Genomic DNA, 21,789 nt, shown 5'->3' with positions numbered 1-21,789 from the left:
CCTAAGTCAGTGGCTCTGCAAACCCCCTCTTTTAAAGAGCAGGATGAGGACTAAGCTCAGTACACGTAAAACAGGCGAGAGTGTCTCGGGAGGGAAGCCTCTACCAGCGCAGGTGAGGGACAGAGCCTCGCCCAGTCAGCCCAGAGGTGTTTACATTTTGAGATCTCGAGGCAGTCTGAAAACACTGATTAAGTTAAAACAGAATATTTTTTTCCTAAGAAAAAAATTCTTTTGCTGAGATAAGGGTTATAAATTCTATAGATTTGGGGGTAAACATAATAATTTAAAATGAAGAGGAGGGCAGGTCTCAACAAAGGAAGGGCCCAAATTCAAAGATTTGTAGTATCCTTCCTTTTAAGCAAATTATTAGTTTGGCCAACAAAATATTGACTAGGAGACTCCTCTGTGAATAGATAGGCACGTTTCGAATTTGGCATCTCTTTAGGTAATTTTTCAATTAACCTGATTAAACTCCTCTGGGACCTTATTTGTATTAGCCTGGGCTTAGCTTGTTTTCTGTGGAGAAAAATCACTCCAGGTTTTGCCTGTTTCCATTCAGATTAAATCAGGACATCCAGACTGGTCTTTGATGTCCAAGTCTAATGCTTGTTTATTTTTGAGAGAGACAGAGCGTGAGTAGGGGAGGGGCAGAGAGAGGAAGATACAGAATCCAAAGCAGGCTCCAGCCTCCCAGCTGTCAGCACAGAGCCTGACGCGGGGCTCGAACCCACAAACTGCGAGATCATGACCTGAGCCCAAGTCGGATGCTCAACTGACTGAGCCACCCAGGCGCCCCCATGTCCAAGTCTAGATAAAGGCTAAATGTTTAATAGAATGCAGTCCCGATTAGGGTCCTAGGTCACCAACAAAACTTTCAGGGGGAAATCCCACCATTTAAGGGAGTTAAGCATGTTAACATGGGCTCAGTTGGGTTTTGGATCCTCTAGTCTTCTCTAAACCAAGCACAGAGCAGGGCTGTGTTTCATTTCTTGTTGTATTGGTTTGGGATGTGTCATTAACAAGACTTTCCAAACTCCTTTTTTTCTCGAAACCTTATAAATCACCGGATGGAACTGTGGCAGCACCTGACCCAGGGCTCCTGCAGGGCCCGAGGTCACCTTCTGGATGAGGCCAGGCTGAGGCCTGGGGGTGCTGCTGAGGGTCTGGGTGAGGCAAGGGAGGGGCTTGGAGGGGTGGGAGACCTGGGCAGACAGATGTCCTGACAGAGAGATGAGGGGGTGGCACTTTTGAAAGGCGAAGGGAAGACTTTAAATCAGAAGGTCTGGCTACATTTGGGCAAGCATGTGGGACTTTGGCTCCTCAGGGAGACTTACCCTCGTTTTTAGCTTTATTCTATTTATCCTTTGTATTATTGTGAAATTTACCCGTACTTCAAGCACTATGTTATGAAACTATTTGAACCCAGAATCACATTGGTTTTCACTCTCCCTCCCTCCAAGTTCAAGAGCTTCAGGACCCAGAGAGACCACAGAAGCCCAGCCTCTCTCTCCATGGGTACCCCCAGCTGGCCAAGAAGGCCAAGCTGCATAACTGGAGGGCTCACATCTGGGGCTCTTTGGGGTCCAGTTCTTGTGCCATCTTGGTGCTGCATTTGGGGGGTACTGAGAAACAAGGTGGGGAATAAACGGAGGGGCTCCTATGGCTGTGACCAAGGGCATATCAGGGCTATCCCTGGTACCACAGGGAACACTCTCCCACTGTCTGCCAGGCTCCTGGGACCCCGGGGCCAGGAGACCCTCAGTGTCACGCTCTTGCTGTCCAGACTACTTGGCCCGGAGTTCTATTAGCCACACAAGGCAAGAATCCCCTTGAATTTACAAGGCACTGTTCTAAGAGTTCTAAGCCCCTTCTGGGTATCCGCCTCTTTATCCTGAGCAAATGCACGGGTGTCAAGGATCATTTTCTCCCACAACCCAAGGAGAAACCAATCAACAGAGTGTGTTCAGTCAGGTCAATTCCCAGGTGTGGAATAGCTGGAGCCCTGGGTGGAAAATACCACGTAAGGCAGGAGGAAGGGCTGGAGAATGCCATTCCTTCCTGTAAGCTGGAAACAATTTCAGACACAGGACGTGGTGAAGATGAAGAGGTAATGTACGTAAAACGCCAACAGAGATACGTGATTTTTGTGAATGTACTGATCAAATCAAATATAAATAAGTGGATCATTTCCCTTTAATGAATGACTGTCCTCTTAAAATTGTAGAGGGGTGCGTGGGTGGCTCAGGTGGTTAAGTGTTCGACTCTCGAGTTTGGCTCAGGTCATGATCTCACAGTTTGTGGGTTCGAGCCCTGCCCTGCATTGGGCTCTGTGCTGACAGCACAGAGCCTGCTTGAGATTCTATCCTGCTCTCCCTCTCAAAATAAATAAACTTAAAAAAAAAAAATTAATGCCATTGTTCAGAATTCCTTACGTATAAGCAATACTCCTAACATCCACTGCTCATGCTAAATCAGTGTGAATATCAAGAGGCTGCCAATACCGTGGATACCACTCCTTACTAGCCCCCGGCAAAACGTGGCACGTATATGTGAAAATAGTTCTTGTTCCTGATTTAGCTCAACCTACAGACATTTCTTCCCTGTGTATCTTTTCATAAGCAGAGAAATTGTTTGATTTTAAAACAATTTAAAACTTGAAAACATACTATAAGCCAGTCTATTTTCAGCACTACAGGACTATTACCAATTTTGTTTTAACGTGCATGTGTTCTGAAGAAAACTAGAAATCAGACATTTAATTTGGGATAAACACCACTAGTTCTGATACTGTTCATGACTCTGGAGGCTTAGTTTCTGTGCCTATTCACCCAACCCTCATGACTGATTTCTGTAATGTAACTTCAGGAAAATGGAATGTCAGAGAGCTACTTATTACGGTAGTTATTTAGAGATCACCAGGAAGGGAAGGATAAAAAGCTGTAAGCAAAAGCAGGAAGAAGATTCCAAGCTTGGAACAAGGTCTTAGTGACATTATACCATGCTAATAAGCTCAGGCCTTTATGCAAAAAATAAAAATAAAAAATAAAATAATAATAATAATAATAATAATAATAAAATAAAATAAAAAACCAAAACAAAAAAACCTTTGTTCACACTGAAATGACATGTATAGCTTTGAGAATGACAAAGTCACGAAGGAGATACATTTTCCTTTCAAAGGTTTTCGTTTTTTCAAATATTTGACCATTTCACGATAAACTAAAAAAGAGTATCACTTATTCTGTTTCATTCTTTTTTGTAGCGTCCTGACCTATAATATTAACCTGCTTTACAATCAAGTATCAAAAGTTAGTGGAAGGGGCCTTGGCAAAGTTTCTCCTATGCCAACCATCACTACTCTGGACTTCGAACAAAGTTACAAATGTGTGTATTTTGTTATTAGTAAGGCACTATAAAACAGAGGTTTTTTCCTCAGGCTTGTTGAAACAAATGAATGACTATTGCTACTCTTCCAGTTCAAGTACTATAGACAATGCTTTTATTTACTCACATGGTTTGGACATTTGCTCCTTTCAAACGTGCACGTTTTTAAGTGTAGTGCAGGTGCTTGGGTGTCTCAGTCGGTTAAGGGACTGGCTTGATTACGGCTCAGGTCACGATCTCATGGTTCATGAACGTGAGCCCCACGTTGGCCTCTGCCCCGACAGTGTGGAGCCTGCTTGGAATTCCCTCTGCCCCTTCCCTGCTCGTGCTCTCTCAAAATAGTAGTGTTAGTTCGAGAACACTCATAAACTGGGAATCCCCTTCATCTTTAGCCTGCCTCTCCTAATACGTAAGCTAATACCTCAGGGTGTCTGTTGACAGTGTTCATACAACGGAAAGACCTCTTTGGATTTAAACGCTGCAAAACAAGGGTATTTAGTTGACTACCTTCTTGGCCATAAGAACATTACACTAGCCAACATCTTGCTGGAGAAACTAGAGGGAAATTCCTGTCATCTGACAGTCTTTTAGATGTTGGGAGTATGAAACCAAAAGACCGATCTGCTTTCCTAGCGACAGATCTGGTGACACTATAACGCACTTCCAAAGGGAACACACACACATATATTGTGAAATGTAAGGAAACTAAAACTGCATAAACACTTGAGACTTCTTCATCCCTAAATCCCCAAAGGTACAAGTTCCTCCTCCTCTTTTCTTTGAAAGCCTTTGGAAGACCAGTGTGAGAAGCACTGCTTTAAATGTACCAGACAGTAAATGCTCCTTGGAGTCAATAGTAGATGGCAGGTTTTGGTGAGGTTTGGACTGGAATTAAGATAAACCATCTAAAACTGAGGACATAAAGGGTTACACGAAAGTATCACCCTGTCACTTGCCACTATTAATAAAACAATTCAACTTCACAACTAGACTGACATGCTTACATTTTCCTCTGATCAAAAGTAGCCTCAAGCCTTACTCAGCATCTTTCAGGTAAGTCCACAAAATTTTTCTATTTTCATTTCCCCTTTATATCAAGGAATCAGAAACCTACTGATCTGGCTTTTCACAAATCAGTGACTAAGCAAAGAACCACTCATGTTGTAACCCTCTCGTTTTTGCTCTTAAGCTAGCATTACATTATTTACAAAGATAAAAGGGACCCCCATTATAAAATGGCCATGACTTGGGGGCACCCGGCTGGCTCAGTTGCTCGAGCGTCCCACTTCGGCTCAGGTCATGGTCTCGTGGTTTGTGAATTCAAGCCCCACGTCGGGCTTTCTGCTGTCAGCAAAGAGCCCGCTTCGGATCCTCTGTCCCCGCCCCCCGCCCCTCCCTCATTTGCACGCTCTCAAAAATAAACATTTAAAAAAAGTAAATAAAATAGTCACGAATTGGCAAATGCATGAATTGGGGGTAATTCCCTTCAAAATTCTCCAACAAATGAAATCCTAAGGTATATAGCTTTTCTCAAATAAAAACTCTACATCATAATAGAAAGTTTGGTAATGGAGTGTCTACGAGGAAAATTAGTATATTGTCGTTAACAAAGGTAAAACAGTAATGAACATAACTAGGCACAACCATTTGATCCTGTGACTATCGGAAGCTAAGGGGTCTGTGAAATGTCAAGACAACAAAATAGGTCACATTATGAGTATGTCAAAGAATTCACAAAAAAAAAAGGTAGAATTCTCACTTCTCTTTAATCACAGGATTTCATTTTTTACGAATAATCATAGGACAATTCAGGTAACTAAGGTTTGGGAGGGAAACAGTTCTTACTTTACATGAAGAACTACGACATGCTCCAATTTTCTGTAAGTAACTCTACTGGCTGAATTAACAAACATTTCCACACAGACAAAAAAAAACAAAAAAAAAAAAAAAAAAAACACATTTTTTTTTTTAAAGCCAAAGATCACTGCATTTGTATTTACAAAAAGCCATAAACGAACATGCATTTCTCCCTGACTAGGAGAACTTAAATAAATGTTTGAACATTAAGGCAGTGACAGTTCTAAAACATAATGAAATTCTAAGTTAAGGCTTTATGTCTGTTTTGAAACCCATATTCATAGGCCACTGTGACCACAGCAAACTTTTATCTATCAGGTTAGGTTCATCCGTCCTGGATAAGTTACTGATTCACTACCAACTATTCTATGGGATAGGAATTAATACTAATATCATCCATTTAATGAGTTATTAGTCTACTCCTTAGGTTTTATTTTGAGGGTTTAGTCTTCAGCAGCATAAGCATGTGCCACAGAAGGAACATTTTTTTTTTTTTTAAATAAAATTAGAAAACTTAGGGGCTGCACCGATTTTTCCTTGACTGAAAGTTGGCCGACAACCAAGAATTCCTGATTTCCTGAAGAGAAAACCTCCAGAGCATATCTGGCCATGCTCCCGTCTACAAACGTGGATGTTCTTGATTACTGACGTAGTTGGTCTTCATCTTCTTTGAAGACTGGTATTGCTGTCTAAACAAAGCAACAAAATGTGGAATCCCACAGTGCGGGTCGATCTGTTCTGTACTTCTTGTCCTCAAGGCACAAATACTACCCTTGCTGGGCCAATGTCTCTCCTTACTCCAGGAAAAGATGAGAGGTGGATGAAGATTCACTCGAGAGTAAGTGATTGCACTCTTGCCCTATTCAAGCTTACACAAAGTACGGAGATGTAGGGGGGAATGGCCTCTTCGCTCTCCATTATTGTTTTTCTTAACATTCAGACACAACTCAGATCCAGCCTGTGGGTCCACTTTGAGCAGCAGCTCCGGAGCCCCCGCCTCGCCTACTGGGGACAGCAGCAGGGGTGTTCACAGGGCACACTCCAGGATGAGCTAACTGGGCACGATTCCACAACGCGGCGTTTCCGCGGCTGGGATGACGGACGGTCACTTCGACCAGAAGGATCACTATTTACACTGAGGGCTGGCCGCTACTCCTTGAAGCAGTAATTGTACAGAAACGCATCTTGTGAGGCAAGTACAGTACACTTACGTTGCGATCACTCCTAGTTCGTGTGGAGCAAGAATAAGCATTGGTTACCTGAAGACGGTCTCAAAAGCTAAAGCTGGCTGTAGTTTTCCTTTGTCTCCAAGTCGGAAAAAAAGGGAGAGGTCAAAGCAGAGGAAGCTGCAGGCGGCAGGAGCCCCACGCCATCTAAGCACTCGTGCCCAAATCTGCTGCATGGCGTCCGAGTTCTTTAGATTTACTCTCAGGAAACAGGAATTTCTCTCCAACACCGTCAGATATTTTAGGTGCAATTTAAGTCAAGCGAGTCACATTTCAACTGAAATGTTTTGCAGATTTGAAAAGTCTGTACCCTAGTACCTGGTAAGCTTGGCTTCAGCTAAGTGCTAGATGGGTTTTACAGGTGTGAGACACTCTTGTTCTTTTAAGATGGGACAACTAACTGTGAGAGGGCAAATGGAGGCAACACAGAAACAATCATTTTTAGATCGACATCTTACGCTTTATAATACACTCACATTTATACACAAATTTCATGTTTACAAGTACAAAAGGCAAAGAACCTCCAAGGACCCAAGTAAACGCATCAGGAACTACATTCAACGGCGTTAACACTGTTGTCCTACCCTCCATTCGCTGAACCCGGAAGGAAACTGTAAAGGCCGACCCGCGCACAGACTTCACGTTTAGAAGTTGGAGACCGTGTGTGGTTCTGCACACGTCTGGGTTTCTACAGAGCTGAACTGAGATTCCATTGTGTTCCAGGCCAAATCGGCCAGAAGAAAGTCGTCCATTGCGGTTTGCGTTTCGTTGCTGGTGAAGAACAAACTGCCCAGGGTCTCAAAGCCAGAATTCATGGTCTGTGTTTCTGTGCTGTTCAACTGAACTTTACTCTCTACGGCAGGTATGCTTTTAGCAGCGGACATTCCTTCGGTTTGGGTCTCTGTGTCAGACGAATCCGTACTCATGGAAAAGCTGGAGTGTTTCAGAATACTTCCCAGAGGCAGATGGGGGCCACTGTCTAAGAAGAAGTTTAGGTCTGTCTGTGTCTGCGTGTCAAACATTTCAAGGCCTAAGAAGTTCGAATTTCCCCTACAGCTATAGGACTGGGCAGAGGTGTCCGCAAGGAAGAAGTCAGTTTGGGTCTCTATGTCCAGAGATTCCAAGACTGGCTCAGTGGTCATGGTGTTAAGCTCACTCTCTTCAGTTTGAGTTTGGATATTTGAGGCGGAAAAGAACTCCTCGATATCAAAATCGATTGCGGGATTCTGGGCTGGGCCAGATGGGAGCTGGGTGTCAGGTCCAGTATTCGGGTCAGACAAAAGACTACGATTGTCCAGTGTCTGACCAGGCAGGTTACTTGACAAGATGTTTTCTAAATCACTTAATAAATCCATAGTCTGGGTCTGATTATCCGTCATGTTCTGTGAAGGAAGCATACTGTGCTGTGCGCCGAAGTTTATAATTGGTGCAGATTTCTCAATATCTTGATTTAAAGTCTTAGGGTGGTTCTGAGGTAACAAACCATGAGTGACAGTCCCTGCTACTAGGCTGCTGCTTATGATATTGTCTGTGGAAACACCGTAGGACGAATGGACGCTCTCAAAAATGTCTCCACACATTACAGCTTGGTCCATCTGGACTCGGCCGTCTGTCAGACTCTGCATCCCGCTGGTCTGGGTTTCTCTGGAGATCCCACCTGGCTGGTAACAGGCATCTGCGAACGTGTCAGTCTGAGCGGCTATGGAAGAGGTTACCTTAGAACCGGGTAAGAATGTCTGAGTGTGAACACTAATGGGAAGGGAGACTTGGGAACCAAACGTCAAATCCGTTTGAGAACAGGAAGATACGGAGGAATCAGGGCCGGCCCACTGGGAGGAAGGTATGAAGTGCTGTGTGGCGTAAGACAGGTCCGTCTGCACGTTGATTGAAGAAATGCCATTCTTCTGACACGTGTTTCCTAGTTCTTGTAAAGGATTAGACAGGCTCTTACCCAAGTTCACCTGAACACCTGTACTAACTGGCTCCAGAGCAACAGGATTCACAATTTTTGAAAGAGGGAGACTCTCCTTGAGACAGCCAGCCTCGGAATCTAGGCCGAGGATCAGGGTTCCGACCGACAAGGGCAGTATGTGCACAGCGCCCGGGGCGGAACCCTGATGATCCACGCCCAACACCACGGGCTGGGCCGAGGAGTCGGCTGTAGGCACAAAGACAGGCGTGGGAGAAAACTGCAGAACAGGAAGTTTCACCAGAGCCACTCGGGGCTTGGGTAAAAGCAACTTCGGAGGGCATCTTGGAGGTGTCGTAAGAGTCTGCTTTCCGGCATTAGAGTTGCAAGAGTCTTCAAAAGTAGTGACTAGTTTTATTTCTGAAGTTTCTAGTTCTTGAGTGTCTGGTCTTGGAGCTGGCTGACTGCTCAATGACTCAGTGGTCTTACCGGACAGCTTCTGGCTGTGCAGGCAGTTTTCCATTTTCCTTTTCTTACTAGGTGGGTCCCTGAAAGCAATGACAGAGTGAAAAGAGAAAAATGAGCGTAAGCTGCAGCTGTCTTCAACCCGGGGGCCGTCTCCTCAGCTGCTCACAAACACTGCTCCCCACACCCACGGCAGAGGTCAGACGTCACCCAGTGAAGAGGAGACCTCCCTCCGCGACTCTCTGAGAACTCGGCCTGCCGTGGCGGCGGGCAGAGAAACACGTGAGTAGGGAAGGAGAAAGCGCATCCTTTTTTGGGTATACGTCCAAGTACTAGAACTCAGCTTAGCTTAGCTCTGGAAGCATAAGGAAGCGAACAGATTATATAATGCAACCTTTACTGTTCCTAAAGTAGGAAGCTATTACTCCAAATATAAAGTTGACCTTTAAAATGAGGTACAGTTTTATGGTAAAACTGAACTCAACAATCTAACATGCCTCTGATAGAAATGCTGGAAGTTGGTATTTTTAACCGGGAAGGAATAAGGAAGACCCGGGTTAGGCGGATGCGGATCCTTTCCTAGTCCTGCCGAAAAGCTCTGCTTTCCCGAAAGTTCCCTTCTTCCACATCACGTCTTGTCTCCGTCCTTCCGCCTCTCTGCCCACGACAGCGGCTCTCCAGAAGTTTCACCTGAAACTCTTCCCACAGCCACTGACTTGCGGACCGGCACTTCTTCCCCTTTACCTGTGCTCTGCGGGGATCTCGTGGCCCGTTCGGTAGATGTGGGACTGTAAGGCGGTCCTGCTGGCATAGGGACAGCCGCACGTGCACTGGAAGGTCTTGCCACAATCCTCGGCGTGCCTTTTCAAGTCCCACTCGGTGCCGTAGGAGTTGCTGCACTTACTACACTTATGCTTCTTTTCGGCGTGCATTTTCATAAAGTGCTGGGGAGAACACAGAGGGGGGAGAGTGGGCAACCGCAAGCGCTCAAACATTTCAGACGCGACCCGCACGCCCGAGTTAGCGCTGACCTCACAGGACAGACCGCAGCCGGTCTGAGCCAGGAGAACGGAGAAGCGGGAAGGCTGCGGTCTGTCACGCGCCTCTTTTCCTAGTCACTCCTGCTCTGGGAAAAGTGGGAGACGGTTTGGCAAAAACCTCCTGGGACCACCGTTTAGGGGTTCCAGACGAGTGCCGCAGGCGGGGGGGGGGGTCCGCCACGCGTTCCTTGGGACCCTCCGGCAGACGCTGGGGGAAGGCTCGCAGCCGCCAGGCTCTGCCAGTCCTAAGGCACCTCTGTCCCCACTCACCGGGCCCCCTCCCGAAGTTGGCTGCTGCTGGAACTCTCTGCCTGACCTCCGCAGCTACGTCTCCCTCGGGAGACCATTTCCTACGTGCCTTCGCGCCTCTGGCCTCAGAGGCACCCGGGGTCACACGAGACAGCTGGACACACATTTCTCATTTGCTGAGGAAGCAGTCTTCTGGTCTCTCCTCCAAACCCACTCCCGGACATCTTCACCTCCACAACAAGCTACGTCTCCTCCACTCGCGGTACCCCCACTCACGCTTCCCCCCCCAGGGAGACTCTTGGGCGGCCGGCTATCCCCACAAGCAGCTCTCTCCCAGAGTTCTCCAGTTACATTGGGAACGAGATTGGATTGCACGCTAGGTTTACGTCACCTGCGCCTCATCCTCAGAGAAGGACACTTAAGACAAATAAAATACCTGTTTTACGAGAGAAAATTGAGAAAATGGTCTGTCAGGGCCTCTGGGGCATCCTTCAATTGGACAACAGTAGAATTTCGGTACGGTTTTCAAATCTTTTCTTATTGTTGGATTTACTATGCCATCCTGCAAAAGAAAAAGTTACTTTGAGCGCTTATTTTCAAAAAAACCCAATAGAACGGGCTGGGACCAGAAACAAAAAATGACTTTTTCTTGGGGATCTTTTAAGGGTTAATAACGCTCTAAATTGGATCGTGGTGCTCGTGGCACAACCACGTGAATCTACTAAGTAACTAGATTATTCACTTAAAATAAGTAAACGGTGAAGAAACTGTAGCTCACTAAATCTGTTAAATTTTTTCCTTAAGTTTATTTATTTTGGGAGAGAAAGAGAGAGAATCCCAAGCAGGCTCCGAGCTGTCAGTACTAAGCCTAATGTATAGCTCGATCCCATGAACAGAACCATGAGATCATGACCTGAGCTGAAATCAAGATTTGGATGCTTAACCTACTGAACCACCCAGCTGCCCCTGTTAAAAATTTTCAAAACAAAAAACCTATGTTGTTTAAAAATCTTCTATCTGTTCCTTTAGAACTCTTCCTTCTAAACTCAAAATCTCTCTCCTTAAAGCCAGGCTCTCTGTTTGTAAGTGTATATTCACAGTTTCTGAGGCTCAAGATTTTGGTATCATCCCTAATTCTTCCCTTCCCTTTCATCCCACCCTCAATTAGTGGGAGCCCCTGAAAAAACCTCCTTTGATTGTGGTCTAGGCCTTCCCAACAGCATCCTGACTTTCTCTGGTCATCACGCTGCCCCTTGAAGTAGCTGAAGCTAGTTGACACAACTTTTTATACAACAGCTTGAACACAGGCACTGTACTATGTGTGAAATTTAATAACCATTTTAATCATCTGTACTATTAGAGCTTTTGTAACTGCGTCAGGCACTGTTCTAAGCACTTTATATACATCATGTCGTCCTAATAATCCTTTGTTATTAAGTACGTGATTAACTTTTTGGCTGGGAGTTTAAAATAACTGGTGACTTAATTTAAATTGAAGTGTTCTGTCTCGGTGCCCTCGATGAGCGCACATACCGCAGGTGTAAGGTACCCATGACCTCCAGTGTAATTCCTGTCTGGCCCTAAAGGAAGGGGATGGCGGTGGCAGTGGTGGGGGTAGGGGGTGGGGAAGGACCTCTCTATAGGTCACTGGAAACAACAGGACTCACGGGTACAAGAGCACCTGGCTCTGGGGGGTCCCAAAGAGATCAGGTCGGGCCACTTGCCGCTAACAAAATCCACAGGCAGAGAGCCAAGAGGTGGAGAAACCAGAAAGGGATTTATTTCAGTGAGGCCAGAACTGGGAAGACAGTGGACTAGTGTCTCAAAGACTGTCTCCAAAGTGCCGAAAATACTTCCAGGTTTATGTAAGGAAAATGTGAGACAAAGGTACGTGCGGGTGGGCAGTGAAGGTCAGGTTGACCACTGTCCTAGGGTCAGTCACGTGGGGGTCTTACTGGTGTGAAGGCGGTCCCTGTTGCTAGGGTCCCCGTCTTGGGATGCTATGCCTGCTGGGTCTTGTGCCCGGGTGAAGAGATAAGCTGGAAAGAAGAACTTAGTCACTTAAAAACTACAGACTGAGGTCAAAGTGGACGTGGTCAAAGTCCTCATTCACTTGGGCCTCACATGCTGCTGCAGCACACAGATACTCTGCTTATCTAGTGTTCTGATGAGAAAGGACTCATACTTGTGGAATATGTCCACTTCCTTCTCTCCCATCCACATTTCGAGAGAAGGGAGGAATGAATAACCATGTGGCTAAGACTCCTCTTTGCCTTCCCAGTGGATCCCAAGAGAAGCACGTTGATCTTGTTGAGTCTGTGTCCACTCATTTAGAGGAGAAAAGAAGCTATTTTTGTTTTATTTATCAATAACATAATTTATCTTTCCATATTAAATTCAATTCGTTCTCCATGTCTTCCACACTGGTCCATCCTTTTATATCCCTACTGTACTGTCTAGACATTCATATGCATTTGGGTTAAATGGTCCCTTAAATAGTTTTCCTTTGTTTTCTAATTTGGTAGCAGATTTGATATTCCAAAAACTTGTTTGTATCTATCACCTGTAGGTGTGTTATACCTTCAATCTCCAATTACAGACGTATCTTTTTCTGTTCCCTTTTCATACACCACCCTACTCAGACTTATAATATTCTCACTTCCAACTGCACTTTCTATGAAGGCCCAATTTGTCCTATATCCCCCTGGCTCCCTTCAGGCAGAATGCAATGGTAGAAAAAGCCATTTGGCATTGAAAGCCCCGTATATCATTTTTACCAGCAATTAGGGGCGTGGCCTTGGACAGGGGATTTAACCTCTCTCTGAACCAGTTTACTCATTTTTAAAACAGATACTATAGATAACTCTCAGGATTATCTTGTACTAGATTAGCATAAAGCCTAGGCCAGATCACATTCTCAGCAAGAAACACTCCCTTGTTCTGCTTACCACCCAGATCTAGGGACCTATTTCTTGTTTGAACTCCAAGATAGTAACTAACTTAAGCTATCTTAAATACCATCCTTTTCTTCTAGAGTTCCTGTCTCCCTAACTATATTGCTCTCTTTTTTTATAGTTTATTTTTTTGAGAGACAGCAGGGGAGGGGCAGAGAGAGAGAGGGAGAGAGAATCCCAAGCAGGCTCCACAATGTAAACGCAGAGCCTGACTTGGGGCTCGAACTCAACAACTGTGAGATTGTGACCTGAGCAGGGATTAAGAGTCAGACGCTTAACAGACCCCGTGACCCAGGCGCCCTGCCCCAACTGAATTTCTTAAGGGCAGAAACTATTTTGTACACCACCTCCTACTGCCTTAATGCTTAAAGAAGAGAGCAAGTGCATGCTAAACGCAGAGCATTTTTAGAAAGGCAGTCCAGGGTAGGACAGGTTTTCAACCCTGGGGGGCCTCTGAAAAATCACGAGATTCAAAAAAATATTTCTGCCTGGTTCCAACTCCAGGTATTCTTCTATAATTAGTTTGGGGTGCAGATTAGGGATCTATCTATCTACCTATCTAATATTTTACTTCATTCATTCATTCATTCATTCATTTATGAGACAGAGACTGTGTGCACACAAGCGGGGGCGGGGGCGGGGGAGGGGGAGGGAGGAAAAGAGAGAACTTAATTAAGCAGGCTCTGTGAGAAGCACGGAGCCTGATGTGGGGCTCGATCCTACAACCCTGGGATCATGACCTGAGCTGAAATCAAGAGTCGGACGCTCAACCGACTGAGCCACCCAGGCACCCAGGGATCCATATTTGGTTTTTAAATCTTCCCATATGATCCCAAAGTGCAACCTAGCTTAAGAACCTCGGGTGTCGTGGTTCAACCCATGGGTTCTGGAATATTGACTGCCACGGTTTGAATTCTCTACCTTGTCACTTTCCTGTGACCTTGAGAAAATGAAGGTTTCCTTATCTGTAAAGTAGGCATAATGGGGTTTAGAACAGTGCTTATCACACGATCAATTAGTTATTATTGCTGAGTTCTTTGCTGTGGAGAGTTGTGTTTCTTCTTTCGGCTTTTGCCAACTTAATGCCAATGACCTAATCTAAACGAGTACTTTACATTAAATATTGTACCTGTGAAAGTATGACTGAAAGGCTCTTTTGTTAGAACACTGGCATCTGGCAGCTTTAATGACAACTGATGTCATGTCTCATCACCAAACTCATCCCATTCACCAATTCATCTAGTGTTTTATTTTGTGTTTTTAACGGAATACTTTCAATTAACTTATATTTTTTCCACCTAGTGTTATCAGCAAAAGAAAACGAAATGTGGGGAGAATATTAAGGAAGACTCAAAAATCCTTCATTCACCCGACCATCATCGAATTCCTCTTACTGATATGCCAGGAAGACGGTCCCTTCCTATGCTCAGGCTGTCCAACGTTCCACAAAACTGCCTGCAGGGTCACTACACAATTCATGCTCACTTCTAATCCATACTCAATTCTGCTTAGCAATCCTTTTATTATCCCTTTTCAAACTCCCAATCATGTTCTCATATTCCTGTTCACTTTTTAAAAAATTAATGAACTTATTTTTTAGACAAGATTCAGGTTCACAGCAAAACGGAGTAGAAAGCACCACGAGTTTTCAGCTACCCCTACCTCCCCAAACACGTACAGCCTGTTCCACTATTAACTATTATTCCCCCATCAGAGTGGTACATTTATCACAATCAGTGAGCCTACAATGACCTATTATTATTATTACCTAAAATCCAGAGTTTATATTAGAATTCATTCTTGCTGTTGTATATTCTACGGCTTTTGACAAATGTGTAATGACATGTATCCACTGTTACATTCTCACAGAGTATTTTCACTGCCCTAAAAATCCTCTGTGCTACACTTATTGATAACTCTCTCCCCACTTTTAAAATTTATTGTTTTAGAGAGGTAGTGAGTGGGGGAGAGGGGCAGAGGGAAAGAGACAGAAAGAGAAAGAGAGCGAGAAAGAGAGAGCGAGAAAGAGAGAGAGAGAGAGAGAGAGAGAGAGAGAGAGAGAGAGAGAGGGGGAGGGAATCTCAATTCTCAAGCAGGCTCCATGCTCAGTGCAGAGCCTAATGCGAGGCTTGGTCCCCCAACCCTGGGATGGTGACCTGGGCTGAAATCAAGAATCAGACGCTCAATCCACTGAGCTGTCCAGGGGTCCCAACCCTCTTCCCCTTACACCCATCCTGACGACCACTAATCTTATTTGCCCTCTTCAAGAATGTTGTATGGTGGGAATGATACAGTATGCATCCTTCTCGGATTGGCTTCTTTGGTTAGTCCACACATATATCTAAATTTCCTCCATGTCTTTTCACAGCTGGATCGCTCACTTCTTTTTAGTGCTGAAGAATACGCCATCCTCTGGAGGTTCCACAGTTCATTTTCCACTCACCGACTAGTAAGCATCTGGGTTGCTTCCAAGTGCTGGCAATTACTTTTCTTGACAGGTCTTCTACCATCTCCCTCCCTTTCCTTTCTCGCTGCCATCACCGTTAGTTGATGTCGCCCTGACTCGCGGTGTGCACTTTTATCATTGACCTCCCAACTAACTTCTAGAACCTCAATCTTTTTCACTGACAGTTTGCCAGATTCATTTTTCTACACTATAGCTCTGATTATGTCATTACCTCACTCCGACATTTCTACTGACACCCGAATCTTCCCGAGTCCGAATTTCTCTCACTTGAGACATTCAAAGTCCCTTACTATATAGCTTTGCATTACCTCTCTCTTCTGTCATTTACCTCTTTCTGCTTTTTACCCGTCTTATCCAGTGCGGCTACTTAAAATCTTCCAAACTTTTCAAGGGAGGAATGTTTTTGTATGTTCTGTTGCATGTGACAATGCTCTGAACGGAGTAAACGGTCCAGAAAAACCTGGAGCGTTATACTGACTCTGTTCAAGAGGCCATCTAAGCCAAATCTGTATCATGCACCAGGATGAAACACTACAGAGAGCCGCACCAGGATACCTGCAACCCCCAATGCCTTTTTACAGGCACAGCAACAACGTGATACTGTTCACTTTCCTGCTTTCTGAGGGCCAACCCCTCAACCCTCCCTATCGCCACCTCTCCACCCAGCTCCTGGGCTTTCTTCCCATTCCAGCCCGAGACAGAAAGCCCGAAGGGTAGGAAGGCTGAGATGAGAATGGGGAAGATGAGAAATGGTGACGGCACAATACCACGTGAACTGCAGTGACAAAGTGACGTTTTGTTCTGGCATTCTCTATATATGTTCAAGAACAAAACTCACCAGACTCTTTGTGATTTATCTTTTTTGTGTGCTTCCTTTTTTGGGTAAATGTTACATACAAAGTATTTGAAAGTAAAAAAAAAAAAAATTTGAAAAATGTTAATGAAACACTTTACGTAAAGAATTTGAAAAAAGAAAAACTTTGAGATGAAACAATCAAAAAATAAGATGGAAAAAAGTAAACAAACAGAAGAAGTGAAAAGGAGGAGGAAGGAAACACTTCAAGGAGAAAGGATAAAAGGAAAGGACTGTAAAAATAGTGGCAAAAATTGGGAAAAAGAGGCAAAAGTATTCTAGCACCTCACTGCCTTCAAAGAAAGCATCCAAGGAAAGAGTTTGCTCTCTTGTCCTCCTATTGTAAACTTAAAATTGGAAGTCTTTGTACAGTATAGTCTATAGAGCAACTTGGAACCTTCCCTTCCCTTTGCTTTAAAAAAAAAACAAAAAACAAAACAAAACAAAAAAACCTTCCTGGCAAATCATTCAAAGCAAATCTTGCACTGAACATAATACAAAATCCTTGAAGCCATGCTTTAAAAATATAAATGCTGCTGGGTAAGAAAATCTTCAAGGGCCCTCCTGTCCCCTTCATTGCTTTCAAACACAAGGAATAAAAGAATCTCTAACAATTGAGAAATGCCCATTTACTAGTCTTCCTTTCCCTCAAAGCCCCAGCTTTCATTTCCCAAGGATAACCCTGTATGCAAGGCTGGACAGGGTATTTCCAATTTCTTCCAGCAGATGGAATATAGACATAGGTCATAAGAACCCACATAACACCAAAGAGCAGCACGTCCTTACATCAATCCCCATCCTTACCCAACACCCTTCAGAAGCGCTCGTTCATTATTTACATTAAGAAGGGAGTTATTTGGTTGAGTGCAGGGTATCTTGTGAAGAAATTCTAAAAGAAAATAAGAACCATACAGCAACAGATGGGGAAGGGAATAAAAGATTATCAAAATCTAGAAAAAAAAAACACTAAGAAAGAACTAGAATTATGCAAGTAGCTGTAACCAAGAGAATGTGAAGGAAACTTTCCACGGACTATTATGCAAACCCACCAAGCGGATACACTCAGACCACCTTTAGGGCGGAAAGTAGGCACACCCACTTGACGGATGCTGGAGTCTCTCCAAATGGCTTTCAAAACCACAGGGATCTCCCAGTCAGCTCACGTCCCCCGGCCTCCCCTCCTCCCTCCCTCCTTCTAATACTCTGACAAGTGTCAAGAGTGATGTTTGAACTCAAGAGCCTTCTTCTACTCAGGATGCAGAGCAAGGGTAAGATTCACCACACTGGGGCCGGGGCACCCTCGTACAGATGCGGCTGTTCTGTCCTACAGGTTGCCTTCGTGAGAGAACGAACCCCTTTCCCCCAGTACAGCAGATGCTCGGGGGTTGCTGGGTGCTATGGTTAGAAAGGCGGAACAAGGCAGCAGAGTGAGCCTCTTTGATGAGGGGGCGGGGCAGGGAGAGATGGTTCTGGGTGAGATTTCTTTAATTCCTGCTGAAACAGGTGTCCCTCGTGACCTATGAAGGAAACTCAGCAGAGACCATTTTTCCCTTCAACATTTCTAGTTTGGAAAGGGATCTTGAGTTCACTGTGCTGTCTTCAGACAAGAGACATCCGGAAAGTGCCTTGCAAGTGGGAGAATGACCTCACGCAGCAGAAGCAGCAAGGGAAGATACGGCTGCTTTGACAGATCCAAGTAGAGATTTGACTATCAAAATCCGCATGTGCCTCAAACATACTCCTTAAGCCTGTTATATTTTGCATTTTGTACGTTGTGTTATACATCACATATGTGTTGGTGTGTTTTGTGTATGTACTGGTATCTTCAGAATTCCTAAACGTCACGTGTTTTAGAAACATAATTAGAAATAAACCTGTTATATGCTATCAAACTAGTCCTGGAGAGTAAACGCTCTATGCTTCACCAAGTCTAGAGAAGTAGAGAGCTGCAGACAGCAATTCCAGAGAAAAGAACAATAAAACTGTTGACAAGTGCTTGTCAGAGTGATATTCAGGCCAACACGGGAGGGTCCTGGTCGGACCGGTGGCTTCTCTGGTACTCCAGACGTAATGCGACTCGGCTGTCCATCGCTGAGGACATGACTCTAACGGTGGGTGACGGCTGTCCTATACGAGCTCAGGGAACCAAGCTGATGCAGCATTCCTAGCAATACACAGTTCACCCACTGAAGTGAAAATACGAAGACAAGGAAGGATTTCGGTAAAATTTCGTGCGAAACAGAAAACACAGGACTGAGGACCACTCCCAAAGACCACTGAAGAGTCACTACACTGGGGTCCTGGAAGAAACCCCAAACTATTCTGAGGGCCTGCAGGGTCCGCCCACTTTTCCTGACTGGGCTCCCCCATCTTCCCAGGAAAACGATGGTGCTAGACGGGGATTGCCTCTCCTGGGCCACATGCCTGCCCGACTAGGGACTATAGCCTCAAACCTGCTGCTCATTCAATTCTCATCAGAGGCCCGACTCTAAGGAAGTTTCCAAGGACGATGCACCTGAAGGACAGACAGGGACGTGCAACACGCCAGGTAATTCAAACTTACTCCCGAGTGAATCCTGACCATCAAAAGCTACATATTCACCAAACTTTGCTTTGAGTGTCATGCTGTGTAACTATGTCGCTGTTGGCATGGAACGAAGTGAGCAAGAGGTGGTGGGAAGAAACTTCCTACTGTAGTGACTGAGAAATTATAACTTGAAAGGCCTAGGGTGCGGCCGGACATCTGGATTTTCCATAAATTTTCCGCAGACGTGCACTAAAGGTTAAAACGCACTGCCCCATTTTACAGACGGTGGAGGCGATGTTCAGACTACTGTCATGTTGACGTACGGGTTCCCTCTTAAAGAAGATCTGCGGGGAGAAATTTCCCTTAGGTCTTGGTGCAGAGCCAACCCGATTCTACCAATACCGTGAAACTCGTAACTGGCGGTGCCTCCAGGCAAATCTGCAGCTCCCTCCTAAACACCGGGCAGAACCCGAAGGCCCGAGGGAGGCATTGTGGGTGTGGTGGACAGAACTCGGGCTTTCGAAGCCGAGACGGGGTTTAAATCCCAGCTCCCGTCCGGCTGCGCAACCTGTTTCTCATCAAGAGGCTGGGGATGACGGTCCGGGCCTCACGAAGTTGCGGAGGACCACGGAGGTGCAGGGGTCCAGTGGCCGGGCCGCCAAGCCCGAGGCCGGCAGTCCCGGCACGTCCGAGCCCGGCAGCGGAGCCACATGACACAGTGTTTTCCGACTGCGCGTTCCTGCGTGCTAGCTCCCACTCTGCCCCGCCGGGACTCCCTGGCCGGTTTGGCCCGTTCTGGGGCTGGATGCCCGCCGGTCGGGCTGCGCACACGCGCGCGCGCGCACACACACACACACACACATACCCCGCCGGCCGGGCTGCGCACACACACACACACCGCAATCCTCGCCGCTGGCCGCGCCGCCCTGCGCGCCCGAGCCCCCGAGCGCCAGGCCCTGGGAGGCGTCGTTCCGCGGCGGGCTCACCTGCAGGCGGTGGCTCTTGACCAGGTGCATGTTGAGCGCCGGGCTGTTGGGCAGGATCTTGCCGCAGCCGCGCACGGTGCACAGGATGTTGGTCCGCACGGCCCGGGACAGCTCGCTCACCGACGGCTGGATCAGCTCCCGGGCCGGAGGCGCCGGACCCGCGGGCTGCTGCCTCGCCGCCGCGGGTCGCGGCCGGCTGCCCTTCAGTCGCCCGGGAGGCCCCCACGGGCCCGAGGCGGCGGCGGCGGCTCCCCTCGCGGCCGTCGGGACGGTCGGGGCGCCCGAGGCCAGAGCCGCGGACCCCGCCGCCGCCGCCGCCTCAGAGGCCGCCATGGCTGCCGCACGGCTGAAGGGCCTCGCCAGCAGGCCCCGCCTCCTGCCGCAGCCACTTCCGGCAGGGGGCGGGACCTCCAGCCTCATTAGCATCCGGCGGGGCCGCGACGGCCGCTGCGCCCCCTGCGGGCGGTGGAGGGCGCGTCGGCTGACGCGGGAGGGTTACAAAATTTCACCGGGGTCCCTTGCGAACGCATCGAAGGGGTTGGTCCCACTGACTGGTTCTTCACCTTCCCAAGAAACTTAACCTTGGGCAATAATTGTATGGAAGACAAATCAGTATAGTATGTTCAGGAACTTTCTTTCCCAAAGATTAGAAACAACCCAAATATTAGCCAATAGTATGTTAATTACATCTATTGTCTGTTGAGGACTTACCTTGCGCTAGTCATTTTGTATCTCATTTTGTCCTCGCAATAGGTGTAGCGGGTATGTACTATAAGCTTTCCCCCAATTTCCAGAGAAGTAACTAGCCATAGGTCACATTATACAAATTATTTGCTAATAACTGAGTTAATCATTTTAAGGGAGGGTGGATTTATATGCCTGTATCTTAAGCGCTGAAATTTGATTACTATTTGGGAAACAGTATAGTTCAGGGCAGGGTTCCAAAACCTAAGTACCTAGAAGGGCTAGCTGGACCACATAAATGAACACACATGAGACCAGGTGTAAATAGAAGAGAGAAATGAGGACTGCAGAGACATGGAAAAAAACATCCTTTGTTTAAAGGGGGCAGCTGCCACTCATGTGTGGTATCACTAGATGTATTTTTCAATGTTTTTATGTGACAACTTCCAATTTATATACCAGCAGCTGTGCTAGCTTTCTATTGCTACAGGTACAAATTGCCACTTTAGTGGCTTAAAACGGCATAGATTTGTATTTTATAGTTCTGTACGTCAGAAGTCTGACATGAGTATGAGGCTAAGCTCGAGGTGTGGGCAGGGCTGCATTTCTTCTGGAGGCTCTACGGAAGAATGCGTTTACTTGCCTTGTCCAGCTTCTCAGAGTCAGTAATGGTGAGTTGAGTCTTTATCACATCACGGACTTCTCCCTCTGCTCTCTCCTGTTCCTCTTCCACTTTTGAGGACCTTTGTGATTACAGTAGGTCCATTTAGGAAATCCAGACTAATCTCCCCTTTGCAAAGTCCCTTTGCCTTGTAAGGGGATATATATTTACAGATTCCAGGAATTAGGATGTGGACATCTTTGAGGGGAGGGCATTATTTTGCCCATCATAGAAACTAATTCTGATTTTAAAAGTACTGTGGGACCAAAAAAAAAAAACCCCGCATCTATGTGTGTGGGATAGCATCCACAGGCTATTGTTTCTTTTGGCATGGGGTCTCAGAGTCCAATTGCCTCGGGTTATTGTGGGTACAGCCACTTACTAGCCTAAGAGCTGGTATTCACTTCAGTAGAATTAGATTGGTAATTCTGCCTGCCATATAGGATTGTTATGAAAATAAGATAATGCATATAAAATACTTAGCAGCGACCTAGTAAATATTCCATAAACGTTAGCTATTGAATTTT

General features: G+C 46.0%; 1 protein-coding gene across 1 annotated transcript; it reads right to left on the bottom strand.

The window, feature by feature from the left end:
- Positions 1 to 5,131: 5,131 nt before the first annotated feature.
- ATMIN (ATM interactor) lies at positions 5,132 to 20,275 on the bottom strand. Its single transcript, XM_011290261.3, has 4 exons — positions 19,918 to 20,275; positions 10,567 to 10,692; positions 9,586 to 9,785; positions 5,132 to 8,924 (listed from the first exon to the last, which is right to left on the bottom strand). The coding sequence occupies exons 1-4, from the start codon at positions 20,248 to 20,250 to the stop codon at positions 7,112 to 7,114; spliced, it is 2,472 nt and encodes an 823-aa protein (XP_011288563.2). The 5' UTR covers positions 20,251 to 20,275; the 3' UTR covers positions 5,132 to 7,111.
- Positions 20,276 to 21,789: the final 1,514 nt, after the last annotated feature.

Source organism: Felis catus, chromosome E2, assembly GCF_018350175.1.
Source record: "Felis catus isolate Fca126 chromosome E2, F.catus_Fca126_mat1.0, whole genome shotgun sequence".
Classification (NCBI taxonomy): domain Eukaryota; kingdom Metazoa; phylum Chordata; class Mammalia; order Carnivora; family Felidae; genus Felis; species Felis catus.
This window is presented reverse-complemented; position numbering and strand designations above follow the sequence as displayed.

Bases quoted from the DNA above. Each gene is read 5' to 3' on its own strand.
- ATMIN (XM_011290261.3), bottom strand. From the start codon at position 20,250: ATGGCGGCCTCTGAGGCGGCGGCGGCGGCGGGGTCCGCGGCTCTGGCC. The intron at 9,786-10,566 runs GTATTTTATTTG...TGTTCTCCCCAG, and splicing joins AATTTTCTCTCGTAAAACAG to CACTTTATGAAAATGCACGC. The intron at 8,925-9,585 runs GTAAAGGGGAAG...CATTGCTTTCAG, and splicing joins GAGATCCCCGCAGAGCACAG to GGACCCACCTAGTAAGAAAA.